General features: G+C 41.8%; 1 protein-coding gene across 1 annotated transcript in view; it reads left to right on the top strand.

Moving 5' to 3' along the window:
- The window catches only part of PIEZO2 (piezo type mechanosensitive ion channel component 2), a 444,879-nt gene that overhangs the window by 61,836 nt on the left and 361,592 nt on the right, over positions 1–21,451 (top strand). Inside the window, exon 5 of the mRNA XM_029922540.1 lies at positions 18,333–18,428. Coding sequence (XP_029778400.1) covers positions 18,333–18,428 — 96 coding nt within the window. The remainder of the gene's footprint in view (positions 1–18,332; positions 18,429–21,451) is intronic.

Raw genomic sequence — 21,451 nt, 5'->3', positions numbered from 1 at the left:
AAACTCTGATTGGAAAGATAAAGTGGTTGCACATCTATTTTTTGCCTTGTATTTATACTTTAAGCTTGCATATTGGGCAGTTTGCCTAGAAATAATTGACTTCCCTTGCCCTTTCCCTCTCCCCGGAGCCCCTGTCCCTTCAGGTCCAAAATAGGTTTCTTTTCCGTGTTGTTTGTCCAGTCCAGTCAGTGGATATTGTCAAGCCATTAGCTTGTCGAAGTTCATGCAGCCCACACTGAGGGTCTCCCAAGTGAATGGTTCAGTTCCATTTCCAAGCTTAAAGCCAAATATAAATCCTTATTTGTGCCTTCGTTGTTTGCTACCTCCTTCTCCCTCGGCCCTCTCTCACCCTGTGCCCCCTCCTCTCTTGCTTCCTTGTACTTAATCTGGTAGGCCAGATCTGGTAGGCAGTTTCCCAAAGGTCAGAGGGGACTTCTGCAGTGTGTTCCAGGAAAAGGCACCTTTACAGATGCTCTGTAAATGAGAATCCATAGAAGAGAAAAACCTTGGCAAGCTGAGCTGAACCAGGGGCACAAACCAGCAGAATCTGGGCATCAGGACTGGAGGTTCCCTGTTTTGCCTTGCCATCCTTTGCCTTTCAGAAGGGCTCTGCCTGGCTCCGCGTTACCTCAAGGTAATTTCAAATTAAACCCTTCACACACTTCTCTTTCATGGAATGAGAAGAGGCTTCTGAAGTTTTTTGACGTCTTTTGTCATGATTTTGGATCCCCTTTAAGACCACAGCTCATGAGATCACGAGGTTCTCTTTGCAGAACTTAAAATGGCCTAGATTTGTATCAGGACCCAAATCGAGGTTCCGGTGAAGGACCAGGCGAGGAAATGCCCCTTGCGTAGAGCTTGGGCACATCTGGGATTGAAACACCACTTACTCCTCAGGCCCTGCAGACGTGGAAAAGAACCTCTCCTCCTCCTGCTGAGCACCTCGGCAGCCTTCCTTGGTCAACAAAATATTTGAGGAGGTAGATGTACCTTCCACCCGTCAACATTCTTGTGCTATCAGGTCAGTAAACCATGTAACAATTAGAAAGTTCTGTGATGGAGTTTCTAGGAACTTGGCAGGGTACCTAGCATACAGTTGGTGTTCTAGAATGCTAGATGGTGGTTATTATTCCTCAGAAAAAGAATGATTCTTTCCTCCTTCACCCCCCATCATTTCCCCTGAGATTTGGTTACATAAGCTTGTCATTTAAAACAAATTTCAAGAGTTTGGGCAGTTAAGCATTGTACATACATCCTTTTCCCACTATTTGCGGGGTCCTGGGAAAGGCATCTTGGGAGGTTACAGAGGCTGTTAGTAATTCAGATTCCATCAGCCATCATCACTTCTTTGGATTCTTTATTTTTTTAGGTTTATTTATTTATTTTGAGAGAGAGACAGAGACAGATAGAGCACACGTGCACAAAAGAGGGACAGAGAGTGAGAGACAGAATACCAAACAGGCTCTGTGCTGTCAGAGGAGCCCAATGTGGGGCTCAAACTCACAAACTGTGAGGTCATGGCTTGAGTAGAGATCAAGAGTTGGAGACTTAACCAACTGAGCCAACCACGTGCTCTGCACTGCTTTGGATTCTTGTTTTTTTTCAAATTTTTTAAATTTTTTTTATTTTTAAAAAATGTTTTATTTAGTTTTTACACAGAGAGAGACTGAGCATGAGAGGGGGAGGGGCAGAGAGAGAAGGAAACCCAGAACTGGAAGCAGGCTCCAGGCTCTGAGCTAGCTGTCAGCACAGAGCCTGATGTGGGGCTCGAACCCACAAATGTGAGATCTGACCTGAGCCGAAGTTGGATGCTTAACTGACTGAGCCACCCAGGCGCCCTTGCTTTGGATTCTTATCTCTTGATGAAGTGAATAATTTCTTGAATTCAGTTATATCTTTTTTTTTTATTGCAAATGTTCAATTATACATTGTTTTCTGTTTCAGTTCAACCCAACAGCAGGTTTTAAGTCTTACCAGGGAGATTCTTGGTATATCCTGTTAAGCATTCTATTGTCAAAGTGCATTAAGATGAATTAAGTGTGGAGAGTTTACAGGGTTGGTCATCAATCATTATGCACACCCAGATTTTCTGGAATACTTTGGAAAAGCGTAGTTCTTGAGGCACTCCTGCTGCAGATTTGGACTCAGTGAGTGTGAATGGGACTGCCCATAAGATTCTGACATGTGGCCAGTTGTAAGGATCCCTGACCAGTGAAGAGGATACACACATGTGCACATACCATTAACACTAGGCCAACTAATAATTGCTATAGTTGATGAATAAACAGTATATAAGGAGCACAGTTTCTCTGATAACTAAATCAAACTAAATGTTATTTGTGGAGTTACCTGGCTAATTCCCATGGGTGGTCTGTTTCTCCACACTTGCCAGTCTCAGTGGACATTGGTCACTATGTTGGAAATTTCCCATTTACTTCTTCAGACCACCAGCCACCCTTGTGGGCACCAGAGGCTTCCCCACTTGAACTAGTCAAGGTGTCTTTCTGCCCTTGCAGTACTGGATGGGTTTGGCCAATGAGCAGTTCTGGCAAGGGGCTGGAGGGTAGGAGGAGAGAGTTCAGATGCAAGTGACCCCCCACTGTTGATGGCACTCTGGTTCTCTGCAATTCTTTATACCTTTTTGTAACCTAGACTACCCTACTGGATATAGTTCCTTCTTTACACTTTCTTCAATTACCTGATTTCAATGGACCACAGGTGGTACACTGGGTCCCTGGTTGACATGGTCTTATGTATTTGTAGCTAGGAAATGGTACATATGGAAAAAAAGCATAAATTGATTACGCTAGGGATCAAAGAGTAAAGACAACGAGAATAGCAAAACCTGTCAATACAGTTTTCTCTGAGTCTGTCAGGAGCTTTAAGGTTCTCCTATGAACATTTCTAATTTCTGCTCAGTAGAGATGAAAACATCTTGCTGAATATAGAAATCCACTGAATAGATAGTCACAAAGAATGTTCTGGACTTCTCATATAAGGGTGTGGGTCCTAGACCATCTCATCTAGATTTCCTCAATCAGTTATAAGAAAGAACATCAAAGTGAGAGTTCTTTGTTGTCTGATTGTGTTGGAATTCTGCTCCATGTGTTGGTTTAGGAACCTTCTCTGTTAAGTCCCCAGGGGTACTGGACAAATAGGACAAAGTTGATGCCTTTAGGTGCTTACAGTTTTGTAGGTCAGGGGAAGACTTGTAACCAAATAATTCAAGTGTTGTGTACACATAGGAGTCTGTACAATGCCTCATGGGAACACGGGTAAGGAAGTGCCTCATTCAGCATGGAGTGTTCAAGAGATGACTTTCTGAATGAGATTCTTGAGTGACTAAGGGAAAAAAAAACACAGGAGGCAGTGTGTTTTAATACAAAGGCCAAGAGAAAGCCAGAAAAGAAACAACAGCGATGGGAGTTGCCAACAGGTTGTTGTACCTGAGGGTTTGAGTGTGCTCAGAAGGTAGTAGGTGGAAAGCAGAGGGAACTGACACACACAAGTCTCTGGGTTGCACGCAGAGCCCTCCTGTTGCCACACCTTGCTTCTGACCCTAGAGGGGCCTCCCTGGGAGGAAGCTCAAGACTTTATGTAGCTGGACAGAAGCACAAAAGCAAACCTGTTGTGGGGGAGGAGGAGTTATACATTCTTGGAGAAAGTTGTCGAAAGTGTTCACAAGTGAAGGTGAGCCCAGTATTTTTAGGGGATGTGAAGAGGTACATAGACAAAGTGGGAACAAGGCTTCACAGAAAGCCCCAGAGCATAAAGATATTTTCTTGTCACTGTACGTGGAGGTTATACACTCCTTGAACACCAGCACCATGTTCTTATTGATTTGCAGAGGAAAAACACTTTTATTATCTAGAGTCAGATGAATATAGTTACATTACAATGAAGAACAACCAAGGATATTTCTTGCTTGGGGGAGAGAAGCTTGTGCACAGACATAGGCTTCTGCCTGCAGAGAAGGTAGTTCGGCCTTGTGCTGATGCATCCACTCTGACAGCCTCAGGGCCGGAAGGAACAGTGATGGGTTTGGCCAATTTCCTGCCATGCCACAGATGGATCGTCACTCATTTTTATCCAAAACATACAAGACTTAACGTTATTCCCTGAGAAGAAAAACCTTGCAGATGAAGGTGCAATTTTGAATTAAAAATCCTGTTTCTCTCAAATGTGACATTTTCAGCTTCTTTACCCTAAAAAATATTCTTCCCATTAAAAAAAAAACTTGAATTATTTATTTTCCTCAATTTTTGCATTATAAAAAAGTTAAGCTGGATAAACAGGGATCCATTATCACCACATGATTGTGTTTTTCACATCAATCACTTCCTTCAGAATAATTACTGGCAAATTTGTAAATTTGTTATTATTTTTGGGTGTTTTATAATGATATCAAGTTTTCCTCTTACTTATTTTTTCCACTTACTCGTCGATCTCCTTAACCTGTCATTAGGAATTTCATACCGACTTAAAAGTCAACTTCACATTAATTTAATTTTTATGGCAACTAATAATTTTAATATTTCCCACTATTTACATAGTCTCAATTTTCAAAAATCTATGTATATGACAATAAATACTATTTTCTTCTTTGTTTTGTCAATCCAATTCCATACAACATATATTTGTTGTATATATAATAGATGCTGAGAGTCTAAGAGAAACATTTATAGTCTCTGTCCTGCATACTTCACAGAGTTCAGATCACCGCATATACCATTAGGGTTTTCATTATGGGAAATATGCCTTTCCTCCCTCTCTGTCTCCCTCCCTCCCCACTCTTTCCTTTTTCCCTCTGTACTTTTGTGTGTGTTGTGTTCCAGTAAGCATTATAATTCAAGTGAGATTTTGTTTTTTAAGTTTCCTATATTTTCATAGTGATGTGTGTTGTTCCATATTTAGCCTCCCATTAAGGTCTAGGAAATTGCAGCCTTAATAGAGAAGGGAAGAGGGGCTCAGGAAGAAGGAAGGGTAGGAGATTCATAATTTATCAAACTAAGAGTACTGGCTGATCGTTTATGACCAGGAAATGGTTTAAAGAATTAAAGGTGTATGTAAGAACCCTGCTAAGTCAGGGTGGGCATGTGGGAGGCTGGGGTGGAGGAGCTTAGCCACCACATGGCATTGGTGCTGGTTTCACCAATTTCCAGGAAGTTGGACATCCCATCAAAAAGAAAGGAGGAATGAAAACTTTTGGGTATTTCAGGAAAAGCAAGCATGTTACTGAAGTTTGTGGCATGGTGAGGCCTGAGGCTGACAGTTGTGAAGGAAGAGTCGGTGTAAGGAAGCAGCAGTCTGAAATTGAGAGACTGATTCGATTTGGATTCTTGTCCTATTGTCTTCTGACTACTGACCTGTTGAAGGGCACAAGATCCTTTGAAAGTCACATTGCGTTCATCTTTAAAAGAAAAGGACAGTACCACACAGGACTTTGTGCAGATAAAAAAATACATTCGTGTATGGGTTCAGTCTGTCATTGATTGTCAATGATTCTGTTCATTCTGTCATTTACTTAGCAGCTGCTGTGTGGCGGTCTCATTCTGGGGGAAGCAAACAGAAGAGCCAGATGATGTCGAGTCTCTAACATAAAGATAAGAAATAGATGATACAATATGTATATAACTAATAATTGTCACTAGTCTTATTCTCCCACAGCTAGTTAGAGGTAAAGGAGGGGTGTGTTCACATTTATATCCTAGAAAGATGATTCTGGGAGCCTGGCATTCCATCCCATCTCAAACTTAATTTCTTGAAAATGGGAATTGGAAAGCTCACATTTGCTAGTGGAGTGATGTCTACTGGGCTTTCCACCATCTCAAATTATTAGGATCTAGTTCTCATTAGATAAAATAGTCAATAGTAGGGTATAGGCCTCTAAGGGTAAGTAAAATTAAATCACAAGGTTCCCAAACCCTATGCTTTCGAGGGAAGGGATGAGAAAAGAGAAAGTCCACAGGACAACCTCGCTGTGGTTGGGTCCCCTTGGTAATGGATGGTCAGTGTGAATGAAGGAAAGCTTTTGGAATCCAAGGTTTGACTTCTGTCTCTACCTCGTAACCCTTGTATAATATGTGCTCTCTGAAAAGGGGTGTTGGCAATTCTTACTTCATAGGAGCATGGGGTGTATCAAATGAGTTAAAGGCTTTGTAACCTGAACAGCGCTAGCAAATTATTTTCCCTAGAACCTGGCAAATGCTCTTTATAATACTATTGACTCACCAGAGGGTTATAAAGAGAAAAATTAATTATATCAGATATCAAATAACTAGGGTTCCCTTTTTTATTCCTCTTTATCTTAATTGAATTGATTGGCTTTTTAATCAAAATAGACTACATAGATTGGTTGTTTGGTATCAAACAAGTATACAGTGGCTGTCACATGGAGCTTTCCTGTCCCCTGAACCCTAGTTGCTTGGCCTATGAGAGCCCAGACCTCTCTGAGGATGATTTCTGCACAATTCTCCCAAGTCTTTCTGCCTTGGGGCTTTCTATATCTGTGGCCTACCTCAGTTCTGCCACATGTCAGGTCAGAAACAAGGCGTAATCCTTTTAGTGTTTGTACCAAACCTTCATGAGCTCCCTGTGTCCTGGGAGGAGGCCATCCCATGTCCTGCAGGGCTTATGCAGCTGAGTGGCTTCACTTCCATGCTCAGCGTCCTCTCTCTAATCTCTCTCCTTTTCTGAAGTCCAGACAGCTTTATCCTCTCTAGCAGAGCATTTGTGCCCTTTTCTAGACTCCTTGGGATCTCTCATTCAAACCCAAGAATCTATCACACAAAATTTCCAGACAAATACAGTTCTCTTTCTAAGAGAAATTCAGGTCCTAGCTACTTATTGAATAAAAAATACTTCTGTCTTGTAATAAAACACAACAGATAGACTTTTGAGAGCAGCTAGACATGAAATGAAGCTAAAACAGAAGTTGGTCTGCTTAATGGTCCTCACCTGTAAAATGATCACATTCAGATCTTCCTGAGGGAGATGACTGGCATTGTACCAGCTGCTGGTTAGGAAGGAACAGGAAGAAAAAAAAGACTGGCATGGGCTGGGCCCTCAGGTTGTGAATGGTGGGGGCAGGCAGGTGCAGTGGGTTGCAGGATTTATTCTGAATGAGTTCTGCAGAGGGAAGGAGGTAACAGCCACTCTGGTGACTGTGACTTCTGTGACAAAAAGGGTCATCTCTGATTCATAGGAAGCTATAGATTGATGGATTCATTCTGTTGTGTTTCCGCATTCCTACAGGTTGGTTATATGAGTTGAACATAATTTTCTAGTACCAAATTGTGCTCTTTCTGCTTTGAAATGTTTCCCCTCCCCATCATTGCAGTCTGGAAGATGCCTTGGGGAGAGGAACTTGGGAGGCCCCAGGCTGCATTGCTGAAGAAAATGAGTAGGAAGAAGAAAGTTGGGGTTTGCTTTCCTTTACTGTCCATGTTGTATTTCTAGGCAATCTGCTACAAAAGTTAACAGGTTCCAGATGATAGCTGAGGAAAACAACAACAACAACTTTAGTTCTTTTTCTGAGACAAAATCAAGAAGAATTGTTTGTTCTTCAGGATTCATTTGTGCCAAGGAAGGGCAAGTCAGTTTAAAAACACAAAGCAACCTCAGGTTGGTGTACATTTAAGTGGAAGATAATAGAACTCATAATCTCTATTGCCCTGCCCTTGCCCTCCTACTTAAGTTGTTGCCATGAAGGTTTAGTTGGCTTACTATGCTAGTTCTTACTGATGGAGTGGTTGGGGGTGACTTGTTGGCCATTGTGTGATTCACCCCAAATCATGTAAAGTTCATTTTGCACATATCCTGCCCATTTTTAAAAAAAAAGTTTATTTCTGTATCTTGAGAGGGAGAGAAGACTGAACGTGCATGAGCAGGGGAGGGACAGAAAGAGAGGAATAATGAGAATCCCAAGTAGGCTCTGCACCCTGCACTGAGCCCAACTTGAGGCTCGATCTCATGGATAGTGAGATCATGATCTGAGCTGAAATCAAGTGTCAATGTTTAACCAACTGAGCCACCCAGGTGTCCTGGTTCCTGCCCTTTTTTAACCGAAAAAGAAAAGGAAGAAAAATTCACTGGAGGTCTTGAAGGGTGTATTTCCTTTCCTGTCCCATGGAAATGTTTTGTTCTCAGTGTTCCTGCTCCCCTTTTTCTCTGCCAGCGCCCAAGATGGACCTCTGATCCTGACTCGCATCACCCTGGGTAGGGGCTACCTCGGCTGGGAACTCAGTCCCACTAGTGGCCCCAGGATAGCTCCTTGCAACTCATCCCATGGTTTATTTAAACATATCTAGTTGAACTATCCTGTAGCAATATTTAAAAACTACACCCAACGTAAGTAAAGAGAGGCAGAAGCTTGGAGTATTAATGAGTTTGCTTGTGCGGCTCTACTGGGATTAATATTTTGACTTTCTCTTCTGGATATCATCAGTGAGGAGTCATGTTAGGAGGTTCAATGAATTTTTGCTAAAGATGGACAGTGGAAAGCCTCTTTCCTCACTTTCTTTGTGTTATATACAAGGTTAATAAATGTCTGTCCACCCCCGGAGAGCAGACCACAGTTTCAGAGAGCCTCTTATGATGAAGTAGGATTTGGATTGAATCCATTTGTAAGAAATAATGGTTAAGAGTTGGAGTTCACCCACCTTCTTCTCCCTGTAGAAGCTCCTGGACCCTCATTTCTTTGCAAAGCCCCTTTCTGTCACTTCCTTAAGACAGAAAAGGTTCATGATTCAAGAAGCTCTCTTCTTTCTTGCCTCTTCCTGGATGCCTGAGAGAAAATTATTACCTCAATATTTTTTTTCCAACAGACATTGTCATCTTCTTCCTTTTTGATGATGTTGTAGCCATGTCATTATGGTGGCCAGATGGGGAATTGCAGAACAATCTGTTTGGTGAAAGCTGTTGAACTTTTATACCACAGTCAGATATGACAGCTTTGCTCTGACCCTTCTGTTTTGAAAGGCAGTGGAAGTTCACCCTTTTATTCCTATATTTATTCTGCACAGTCATCTTGTGCTTCTAATATGTGAGATATTACAGTGGGTTCTCAAAGGCAGTGAGGGCCAAGTCCCACTTTTAAAATGACACGTTTACATGGTGAAATACTACCAGGCTGTATGTAGTAAAGGCATAAGAGAAAACCAAATGTTGTGAGTAGCCAGAAATGGAAGAGATTGCTTTATCTTAGATTTAATTTTATTTTAAAATTCAAAATAGGAGCAACTGGGTGGTTCATTTGACTAAGCACTTGATTCTTGATTTCCACTCAGGTCATGATCTCATGGTTGTGAGATAGAGCCCTTCATTGGGCTCTGCATTCATTATGGAGGCTGTTTAAGATTCTCTCTCTTCCTCTCCCTCTGCCTTTCCCTCTGTGTGCTCTCTCTCTCTTTCAAAAAAAAAAACACACACACACACAATACAAAATATACACGTACTCAGGAAACTTCAACATCATAAGATGCCATTCTCCCTCCTTCAGTGTCTTTTCCCAGAGGTGACCACTGGCCTACTGTAGCAGTCAGGTGTATTCCTAAAGCTGTTCTCAGTGTGCATACGAGGTGGGCAGAGTACAGTGTGGTGAAGAGTACAGGTTCTAGAGTCATCCTGAGTGATCATCTTTGTGGGATTAAATTCCAGTTTCACCTTGACCTTAGATAAGCTACATATGATTTCGAAGCCTTAGTTTCCTGAAAATGGGGGATAATACTAATATCTACCTCTTAGACCTGTCATATTCGATACAGTTTTATAACCTGTTCTTTTTTAACCAATTATGAACACCTTTCAGTGTCCATTCACATGTGCAATAATCATTCTTTGTGACTACTGCACAGAGTTGTGTGACAATCCTTATTAAATTATTCCCTTAGTGCCTGGGTGGCTCAGTCGGTTAAGCATCCGACTTCAGCTTAGGTCAGATCTCACATTTGTGGGTTCGAGCCCTGCGTCAGGCTCTGTGCTGACAGCTAGCTCAGAGCCTGGAGCCTGCTTCCGGTTCTGTGTCTCCTTCTCTCTCTGATCCTCCCCTGCTCATGCTCTGTCTCTCTCTGTATCAAAAATAAATAAAAACATTAAAAAAATTATTCCCTTATTGCCAGACATATATGCTTTTGTATTCAGAAAAGATGACTTTTTTATTGGGATAATGAGGATGTTCTCTGGGAAGAGACAAACATTTGAGTTAGGTGGAAGGATGCGTAGTAATTTGGGCTGTGCTATCCGGCAGAGGGAATTAATAGGCTGGCAAGAAAGGAGGCAGGGGTTTATTTGCTCTTTCAGTAAATAATTTACTTAATGCATACTATGTTTAGGAATAGAAAATGGAATATAGAGTAAGGAAAGGAAAGGGCCCCTGTTCTTGAGTGGCCAAGAGCATAGTGATATGCAGGTTTGGGGAATGGCTAATGGGGGGCTCTAGCTAGCATGGAGGCATATTTAAGGGGATGTATTGTTGCTAGAGCTTTTTTCAAGACATAGGCTAACAGTGGTAGGATTCTGCAGCCTCCCTGTCTTCCAATGAAATATTACCAAGTGACTTAGCAAAGACATTTGTAGAACTAATCTGACCTCTGCAGAATTTTGATATGACCCAGCTAGCTGAGACTCATAATGGCTCATGAGTCCTGCCTGAATTTGGGTGACAGACCAAGATACCCAAACAATCTCACTGGGGGGACTTTGGGGAAAGTTCTAACACATTGCGGATCATCTAGTAAATAATGGGGTATAACGATGGGTCAAGAAGAGTCAAATGTCATCTTATGCTTGGAAATTTAGGAGATCCCAAGACTTCTTTATCTATTGACCAAAAATCCAATACTTTATCAGGTCAAGGCCAAGAGCTGATGAAAAAAGAGTAAGCTTAAACACATTACTGGTACTGTTACTCTCATTTTCCGAATAGAGCAGCCTACCAACAAGTTTTAAACTACTTTAATTTTATAAGGCAGGAGAATGTGATGTATGTTGAAAAGAAGGGTAGATGGGGCGCCTGGGTAGCTCAGTCAGTTAAGCATCTGGCTCAGGTCGTGATTGCATGGTTCATAGGTTTGAGCCCCGTGTTGGGCTGTGTGCTGACAGCTAGCTCAGAGCCTGGAACCTGCTTTAGATTCTGTATCTCCCTCTCTCTCTCTGACCCTCCCCTGATCACACTGTCTCTCTCTGTCTCCCAAAAATAAATAAAAAACATTAAGAAAAATTTAAGAAAAGAAGGGTAGAAAGGAAGAGAGAAGGAAAGGTTGAGGCAGCCTGGGGAGTGGGATGTGGTTCGGTGGGTAAGCCTAGAGGTCCCTTTAGTTCGCTCATTGTAAGGATTCTTTTGTACCCACTTTTTTGTCAGTGACACAGACTTTGTGTGCAATTGGCATTCGGAGTGATGAGAAAGGGACTAAATCCGAGGCCAAAGATTCTGCATAGTTAGAGACCGAGCAAAGAGATCTGGCAGAAGAGGCTAATCCATTGCTGTTTTGGATGTTGTTCTGGGAGGGAGGATATGACATTGTGGTTGGAGGCTGTTCCTCATCCATGTGTTATCATAAGCATAAAGCCCAGACATGGTCCGGAGCTGAATTCATGCCATGAAAAGTGTGTCTGCACTTACAACAGAAAAATTTAAGGCAATAACAATAGCTTCATATATATCAGAGAAGAAGGTGTTCTCAGGAAGAAGCAGGCAGGATGTCAGAGTAGATTTATCAAGATAAAAACGGTCATCTTTCATCAGTTTTCCACCATATTAGTTGTTAAACAAGATATAACTCTGAGCAGCATCGTGTGCTGAAGATGGAAGAAACATGACTTCACTATAGTGAACTCATTGACATGAGTACACATGTCAGTCCAGGAAGGATGCTGCTGAGAATAATCTAGACTATTCTACAGCCTATAGTGAAGGCCCACACACACACATATCTTAGTTTACTAAATCTTTGAAAAAAGGAAACTGTGGCAGGCAGTAAATTAACCCTCTTATTAAAAAGCCACTGCCACTTCCATAAAGCCTACATTTACACATGTCTACACCTGTGTTCTAGCCCTGGCTGTCCCCCATTTCAATAGTTGTCTCAAGTGGGTTATAGATAGAATAGCATGATGGCTGATTCTCTTCTGAAATGGAAATGATGTTTATTCTCCACTTGTAACTCAGTTTCAATCATGCGAACTTGCTAATATTTAACCATTTATGATGTATCATGATCGATCGTGGTTCAGCCTAATAATTTAGAGATACTGATATCCACATAGATGGAGGGTAAGTTTCCAAACTTGAAGTCTCAATGAGTCTGTAAAGGTAAACTTGTTAACAAATCTAAGTGAGCAAAGTCCAGTAAGGAACTTGGCTTTATCATTAGGGTCCTAAGCACTTCTTAGGTTTTTCAGAGGAGTAATGATGTAAAAACTCAGCTACAGTGAATTTGTACTATAGTAGAGTTTATACATTTTAGAAAGAAAAGTTAGTCTTTGGGGAAATTATAGAAAAGTAGCATTAATTTAAAATAAGATCTAGTTCATAAAGACAGAGTTAATTAAAAGTCAAACACTGAAAGTGGAAAGTTGGTATAAGATGAGGGATGAGTGATGAGGCATGAGCTCAGCTGCTTATGCGTCTGACATATGACTCTTGGTTTGGGCTCAGGTCGTGATCTCACAATTCCTGAGTTCAAGCCCTGCATGGGTGCTGTCGGCACAGCACCGAGATTCTCTTGGGATTCTCTCTGTCCCTCCCCTGCTCACATTCTCTCTCTCAAAATAAATAAATAAACCTAAAAAATAGTTTTTACTGAGCACAGTAAGTTTTAAATTCTTACAAATAACCTTTTTACAGTTAAGTCTTTGTTGCGATCAATAATTTGAAACGCTGGAAAAGGGTCTACATTCTGTTAGTAACAGACTGCTAGACAGCTGAATGACCCGTAGCTTTGTCAACTGTTTAGTTGCACAGAGGTGTGAAGTAAGATGGAGTTAAAAGGCACCTTCCCCCCATGCAAATAAATGTGCGCATAAAGGAAGGGCAGTGATTTCTGAATCCGTAAATGTGGCGACACAAACCCGAGCCAGCTCGTCCCATCCTCACTTCCAACCTCCCAGTCTGCAAACAAGGGCTCTCCTCATCGTAAATAAAGCAGCCACCGAAATGAGTGGGGAAATAAACAGTTGTGATGTTTGACCTTTGTCAGCATTCACCCGCACACCCTAACGTCTTATTCATCGTGGTAGTAAGAGAGCAAGTTTTCATTTTGGGAAAGCTTAGGAACTGTGGATTTACATGCAAGGCTCTTCATACTTCTAAGGAAACAGGTCTAACTTCTAATCTAACTTTTCAGATAGCTTAAGGAGCTATCAGCACAAAAGCTTTCCTCGTTTGCAATTATGGGAGACAATCTGTACAGTTATTTTCTCAGGTAGAGGAGGTGTAGCATGGTCAAGCTGGAGCAGAAGGCTTTGTATTTTAAGTATGACAACTTCATGTGGGTAAACATAAAATAGTGAATAAGAGCTTTAAAGATATTTTAAAGGAGGAAAAAGCACTGTATTTTTAAAAATTCATTTTATGCAAACTGTACAATCAACTAGGATGCATTTAGAAAACTCAGTTAAACTTAAAAAAATGGTTTAATGCTTATTTTTGAGAGAGAGAGAGAGAGACAGAGACAGAGACAGAAAGCGAGTGGGGGAAGGGCAGAGAGAGAGGGAGACAGAATCCCAAGCAGGCTCCAGGCTCTGAGCTGTCAGCCCAGAGTTCCTCTTGGGGCTCAAACTGGGAACCCAGAGTCAGGAGCTGGGCCACCTGAGCCACACAGGTGTCCCAAGTTGAACTTTTAATGCTGTTAGTAATATTTGATACATATTAAATTAATTGAAGTAGACAACAGAATCCTACCTTTTTATAATAATTTAAAAGGCAATAAATGTTTAGATTCAGAGACCAAAGATCTTAGGGACCATCTGGTTCAGCTCATGTTTTACAGGTAGCACCCTAGGTTGTTTTGAATAAGTAGAAAACTCAGAACAAGGGCTTCTATCCTTTATAAATGAGAAGCTTTCACCTGATTTTTCTTTTAACTGGCTTAAAAATTTTAGCAAACTGAGGAATGGTTATGATTTTTCTACCACTACAATTTGATTCTAAGACCTTGTACTCCATTACCATGTAAAAGTCTTATTTTCCTTGCTGCTTTGTTCTAAAATTATATTCTTTTAACGAACTTCTTTAATGAAATTAATGTACAATATAATATTTCTCTTCTAGTTTTTCTGTGATATCTAGACATATAACATTGTATAAGTTTAAGTGCATACGTTGTATTGATTTAATACACTTATATATTGCAAAATGGTGACCACTGTAGTGTTAGGTAACACCTCCATCAGGTCATATAATTACCATTTCTTTTTTTTTTAATTTTTAACAGTTTTTCATTTTTTGAGAGAGAGGTAGAGGGCAGGTAGGGGAGAGGCAGAGAGAGAATCTGAAATCTGAAGTAGGCTCCAGGCTCTGAGCTGTCAGCACAGAGCCCAACGTGGGGCTTGAACCCACAAACCGTGAGATCATGACCCAAGGTGAAGTTGGACGCTTAACCGACTGAGCCACCTAGGTGCCCCACCATTTCTTTTTTTGTGGTGAGATATTTCTATTTCTTGAAGTGTAAAAAATACATGACTGATGGATTCAGGATTGTACTGACAAACTCCGTGGAGTGAAGTCACCTTTCATACATCTCTGGCCGATGTTAAAATACAGGGACTATCCCCAAATGTGAGAGCATATTTTCTTATTTGAAAATTATTTCTATTAGCCTTTTTTTTTCTTTTTTTTTCCATAATATTTTATTGTCAAATTGTTTTCCATACAACACCCAGTGCTCTATTAGCATCTATTTGTGGCAGAGATGTATGAACATTCTTAAGGAGATAATGCAGGTGCCTCACGATAAGAATAAGTACGCAAGCATATGTCTTGCCTTTCTGACATGTAGTGGGAGAGAGACCTTCTGGTAGCATATTTCTTTGAAAAATTATTTTTAATGTTTATTTATTTTTGACTGAGAGAGACAGAGACATAGTGTGAGCAGGGAAGGGCAGAGAAAGAGGGAGAGAGGGAGACACAGAATCTGAAACAGTCTCCAGGCTCTGGGCTCTGAGCTGTCAGCACAGCGCCTGATGTGGGGTCTGGACCGCAAGATCATGACCTGAGATGAAGTTGGGCACTTAACTGACTGAGCCACCCAGGCGCCCCTGGCAGCAGCTTTCTTGATGAAATATTTTTGTAACCTCCTGAAGGAAGCTGTTGGGACAAGACATAAAGGAAGCGGGAAAAGCACAGGGCACTGGGTCTTGACTCTCAGTCCTAAGCATCACTACTTGAGACATTTATAACTTTAACCGGTTATAAAACACAGGAGTGCATAATGGGAAAAAGAATTCTACACAAATAGACATGAATCAGGTGACATAACAGCCTTTTTCCTGTCTCTCTTCTTTGATAGCTTTCCTTAGGAAAAATCTACCATTGTTTAATGTTTTCCCTGCTCCATTGTAAATACTTGCAGCTGATTCTCTTGTCATTTTTTAAAAATAAAATCACCAAGATTTTGAGAGAACATCCTTTTAAAAGCAGTTGAATGCTTCAGAGTAGAGAAGGAAAAACTATTAAAAGTACAAACAAACAAAAAATTTCTGGAATCACTGAATTGACAGAACTCTTTTGTCACTTGGTGTTGAAGTTGATTATTCTGAATAATGTGTATCTACTGCTCTGGCAACTGTTAAAATAAACAAAGCTCCTTAAGGCAATAAAGAGCATTTAGAATGTACTTAGTTGAAATGGAGATTCTAAACATTTAAAGCATTGTCTCCATGGCCATCAAATAGTGAGATGTTGTTTAGCTTTGCTGCAGGGTATGAAGGAAGTAGGAGATCCCATCTGGCTAAAAATTCAGCTCTCAGAGCACTTACCTTTAATAACATAATCTAAAATTATTGCCTTCAACTATTATGGAAGGGTAAATTAAAATGTGCTTAAACATCCCCATGATCTTATTGTAAGGAAGGGGAAATTATTAGATGGTCTCGACTTACGGTGGATGATTGGACGAAAACAATATGCATTTAGTAGAAACCGTATTTTGGATCTGGAATTTGGATCTTTCCCTGGGCTACCAACCTGCAGTGCAATGTTTTCCCATGATGCTGAGCAGTAGCAGCACTGCTCCCCACTCACCATGCTGGGCATGAGGGTTAATAGCTAAGACTTACATTCTTGCCATTCTGTATCCAGACAGACATTGTGTTTGTCACTTTCAGTACAGTATTCAGTCAGTTGCATGAACTATTCAACACTTAATTATAAAATTGGCTTGTGTCAGATGATTTGTTTAACTTTGGCTAACGTTAAGTGTTCTGTGTGAGTTTCAAGCAGACTGGACTGAGCTGTGATGTTCAGTAGGTTATTTGTATTAATACATTTTAGACTTTAATTATTTTCATCTTACTTTGGCTTCATTGGAACATAACCCTATTGTAAGTCGAAGAAGATCTATACACAAACTACAGTCAAGTATTTTTATAAATGCCACATGGCCATCTTAATAATTTCATGATTGTGACAGATTTTTCCCCTTTCTTTTTTGATGAGTCATCAAAGTCCAAACATTTCCTACTGGGAGAGTTATCCCAACACTGCTTGCCAACTTTCATCTTTAGAAAATGAAGTTCCTTAATGAGGCAAGTTCAATTGTTTCCAGTTCAAATGATGGTATTCATGTTTATAAAGCACTTCACTTGATAACTTGTTGACTCATGGTTTATAATTGTGAGCCCTCTAGTCCTGGCAAGGTCTTTTGTTTGGTAAATTCCTGTCAACTGTTGTCACCCTTTTGAGGAGATTTCCGTATAATTCTGGGTCCATAAAACCAGGTGGGAATAGTGGAAACTACAGTGCATTCTTAGCCAAAGCAAAGAATCTTTCTCCTTTGAACAACTTCAAGAAACATTGTAGTGTCAGCAGTAAAATTCTTGAGGCAGAGGGAAGAGGTCTGGGCGACTGACTGTCACAGGAGAGTGTAGGGTATCCGAACACCATGCAGACAGAATATGAGAGCTCATTACGAAGAATAGTGAATGTCCTCCTGCACAACAGCAGCATCATGCTCAATAAAGGAATAATTGCTCTTTGCCCCCTAAGGCTTTTCTAGCTCAACTGTGCTTCCTTGACAAGTTCAAAGGTGTGTTTTGCCCTTGATGGGGATAACTCACTTAGAAATGTCATTCAGGGGTGCCAGGGTAGCTCAGTCAGTTAAGCAGTCTGACTTCAGCTCAGGTCATGATCTCGCTGTTCGTGTGTTCAAGCCCCATCTCGGGCTCTGTACTGACAACTCAGAGCCTGGAGGCTGCTTCAGATTCTATGTCATCCTCTCTGTCTGCTTCTCTCATGCTTGTGCTCTCTCTTTCGGTCTCAAAAAATAAACATTTAAAAAAATGTCATTCTGAGTCCCCAGCAGCTTGGGTGAGCTCCTGAATAGCAACTTTACACCTAAAAAGTAAAGCAGGGAATCACCTTGTTGGGCTGCTGTCATCAATCAAATGGGGTAATTTCAGACAAAAATAAATGAAGTTGGGTTTATTTATTTATTTTTAATGTTTATTTTTGAGAGACAGAGAAACAGAGCATGAGCAAGGGAAGGGCAGAGAGAGATGGAGACACAGAATCCGAAGCAGGCTCCAGGCTCTGAGCTGTCAGCACAGAGCCTGACGTGGGGCTTGAATCCACGAACTGTGAGATCATGACCTGAGCCGAAGTCAGCTGCTTAACTGACTGATCCGCCCAGGTGCCCCAGTGAAGTTGGATTTTTAGAAGTGGCTTGATTATTTTTCTAAGTTTGGGTATCTTTTGATACATACAAATTACCCAAATATTTAGCAGCTTAAAACTACACACACTTTCTGAGACTTTGTGGGAATTAGGAACCTAGGCGGTCTCACAAGGCTGCAGTCAAGGGGGTGGTGAGGTCACGGTCTCCAGATGAACTGCCTCTAAGCTAACTCATGTGGCTATTGGCCGGAGAGGGCTGGCTGCTGGCTGGGGACTTCAGCTCCTTGCCACATGCCTTTTAATTCTGCATTTCTAATGATGCTCAGCATAGTGATGAACCCAGAAGAAAGGCTTAATGTTTACTTCCTAATCCACTTATCTACTTAGGTCGCCATTTGATCCAGCAATGGCTGTTGCAGTAACCCACACAGGCCTGTGCACCCTGGTCCCATCAGCCTGCCATCGTTAATGACCTTCTTCTTTTCCCTCTTCCCACCTGCAGCATGCGCGTTCCGGTACAATGGGCTCTCCTTTGTCTACCTCATCTACCTCTTGCTCATCCCTTTGTTCTCAGAACCAACAAAAGCAACGATGCAAGGTAAGAGATGTTTACTGTTCTCTGCTGAGGTCGGAATGCATTTTACTGGGCTTTTTCTTTATCTGATGGGAGAGATGCTGTCTACGCATCACGCTGGTCCAGTTAGTGGGCGTCAAGAATTTGAGCAACTGCACGCTGAGTAGCATGGAGCTTGTTGGTGACACATTGTTTTGTCACTTCAGAGTTATTCTCCCCTACAAGTTCCCAAGTAGGTCTTTATTGGTAGGCTTGCAGTGTATCTGGAACATTGTGACTAGTTTAAGATGAACTCAATATATTTTCAATAAAATAAAGCAGAGGGTGGAGCAGCACTGGCCCACGTTTTGGATATTGAATTGCTGGGGAGAATGTGGTAGCAAGTACAAAGGAGGCAGAGCACTGTCTTAACACTTCCAAGCCACGTGGCAGGAAAACTGGGTCAGAGACCGGGCCCCAGTCATGGCTTGTTTACACGTCAGCTGAGATCTCTTGCTATGCCTCAACAGAGGACTGAAAGAGAGTAATCGGAGTCTGAGGGAGGGTTTCTCAAGCATGTTACTGCAAAATTTTGGATCCATTTTCCATTATTACTCTGCAAGAATCTGAAGGCATAGAAAAGAATGTGACTATTTCTCCTAAGGTTCTAATTAGGAGGTAGGTCTGCTTTGTAAGTTTCTATTATTTGAAGTTCTTCCACAGGTATAAATGTTAAAGCACATGAAATCAATTTAATAAGTTATTTTTCCAAACAATACCATCAGAAATAAAGACTGTGTCCAGTGTCTCCGGTGAGTGTGATGTCTGTATATTAACATGGGGGAAAAAAGGAAGTTGTGTTTGACCCAACCAACAGAGGTGTGTGGGAAGGGCCAGTGGTCACTGCTGTCAACTCCTCAACTCGTGATGAGTCTACCGGAAAAGAAGTGAGGACTTGATGTATGCAGAGCAGCAAATAATGGCTCTGTCTTCTCCATTCTGCCCCTGGACCGTTGCATTTATAATGCATATTATGATTCTTCATCTGAATAGTTAAGACTGCAGATGCTATGCTGACTTTCCTGCCTGAGGGAGAACCTGAGTAACCACCCTTCTCTTCTTTCTTATTTTGTTTTGTTTTATTGGTTTATTTACTTATTGTGAGAGAGAGAGAGAGAGGAGAGAGCACAAGAGAGGAATATGGGCAGAGAGAGAGAGAGAGAGAAAGAGAGAGAATCTCTCACTGACAGCACAGAGCCCAGTATGGGGCTCAAACTGAGGAACCCTGAGATCATGATCTGAACTGAAATCAAGAGTCAGGTACTTAACTAACTGAGCCACTCAGGGCCCCCTTAAGTAAGGGCTCTTCTGTGTCACTCAAGTCCTTAATACAACAAGTGAAGAAGAGCTAGAGTAAAGTGAGTGCATGCATAATCCTCATCAGTCCTCAAGGTCCTTTGTTCAGGGGACCAACTCTAGCCTCATTCCTATAGTTCAACATAAATAAAAACATTGGAACAGAGTAGTTTCTGGCCTCAGAACCAAGGTTATAACCTGTAGACAACTTGTATTCCATGGCTTGGAGCTCATATTAAAAAAAAAAGATGGTATCATAGACGTACAGAAGCAAATGTATATTAAAGCAAGTGCTTTAAAAATGAGTACCTGGGGGCACCTGGGTGGCTTAGTTGGTTAAGTGTCTGACTTTGGCTCAGGTCATGATCTCACAGGTTGTGGGTTCAAGCCCCGTGTTGGTCTCTGTGCTGACAGCTCAGACCCTGGAGCCTGCTTTGGATTCTGTGTCTCCCTGTCTCTCTGCCCCTCCCCTACTCATACTCTGTCTCACTCTCTCAAAAATAAACAAACATTAAAAAAATTTAAAAAAGGAGTACCTGTATATAATCAATTAAATTATCTATTACTTTTATATCAAGGTGTCTCCTTATGGTTTTATCTGAAAATCAGGTAGATGGACCTTCTCCCCTTCATACTTAGGTGATAGCACCCGGCCTTGCCTTCTTCCCAGCTAACCAGCCCTGCTTTCCTTCAGGTTGCCTCAGTCTCTGTAGCGGTGGGTGTGCAACTATGTCAGAAGTGTGGGACAATCGGCCTGTAAGGATGCGGGTCTGAAACTGACTCCATGAGACAACAGAAGGGCACACATTGCCCAAGGCAGAAGGGACCAGCCTCGTAACATTCTAAGGGCGGGCCTAAAGATGGAGGCTAAGACTAGTCACGCCCTACGTGAGGGTCCTGCGCCCACTCTGTGATTGGTCAGTACTCTAAATGTGGTGATTGGGTCCCGCCAAAACTAACAAGCACTCTAGGCAATGTGAATGGTTAAACCTGCTGTCAGTAATACTGTATAATAATGATTGGATCACTGCACCTGTGTCACAATTTCCTGTAACTCCCCCTTCCCAAACTCATATAAGCCCTGCCCCGCCTTTGTTCGGGGCTCGCTCCACGTGGATCCAGTAAGTCTGTGAGCCCGAGTTTAGGCTGGCTGGGCCTACATTCGTAATAAAGCCCTTTGCTTCTGCATGCGTGATTCGGTCTCCCAGGTAATCTCTGGTTTAGGGGGCGATATTAAAATCTGGGCATAACAGGCCCAATGTTTATACCCAGTGCACCAGGGACTGACACTGTCAGGAAGCTCAGAGATGAAACATAAAATCTAAAGCAAAAAGCTGTTCTTCTCTATGTAAAGAAATATCCCGAATTCACAAAATGTTACAAGGTCAGTGCACAAAGTCTGATAAGCACCCACTTGTCTGCTGGTGCTGCTCCTAACAGAAGAGAGGGAGACACTGGGCTTGAAAGGGAAACCCACAGGCATCTGTGCAGTTAATATACGGAAGAGGGGCGCCTGGGTGGCTCAGTCACTTAAGCCTCTGGCTTCGGTTCAGGTCCTGATCTCACCTTTGTGGGTTCAAGCCCCGCGTTGGGCTCTGTGCTGACAGCTCAGAGCCTGGAGCCTGCTTCCGATTCTCTGTCTCCCCCTCTCTCTGCCCCTCCCTGCTCATGCTCTGTCTCAAAAATAAAGAAAACATTAAAATATATATATA

This window comes from Suricata suricatta, chromosome 14 (genome assembly GCF_006229205.1).
Source record: "Suricata suricatta isolate VVHF042 chromosome 14, meerkat_22Aug2017_6uvM2_HiC, whole genome shotgun sequence".
In the NCBI taxonomy this organism is placed as follows: domain Eukaryota; kingdom Metazoa; phylum Chordata; class Mammalia; order Carnivora; family Herpestidae; genus Suricata; species Suricata suricatta.
Note: the sequence above shows the minus strand (reverse complement) of the source record. Positions and strands in the feature narration are given on the sequence as shown.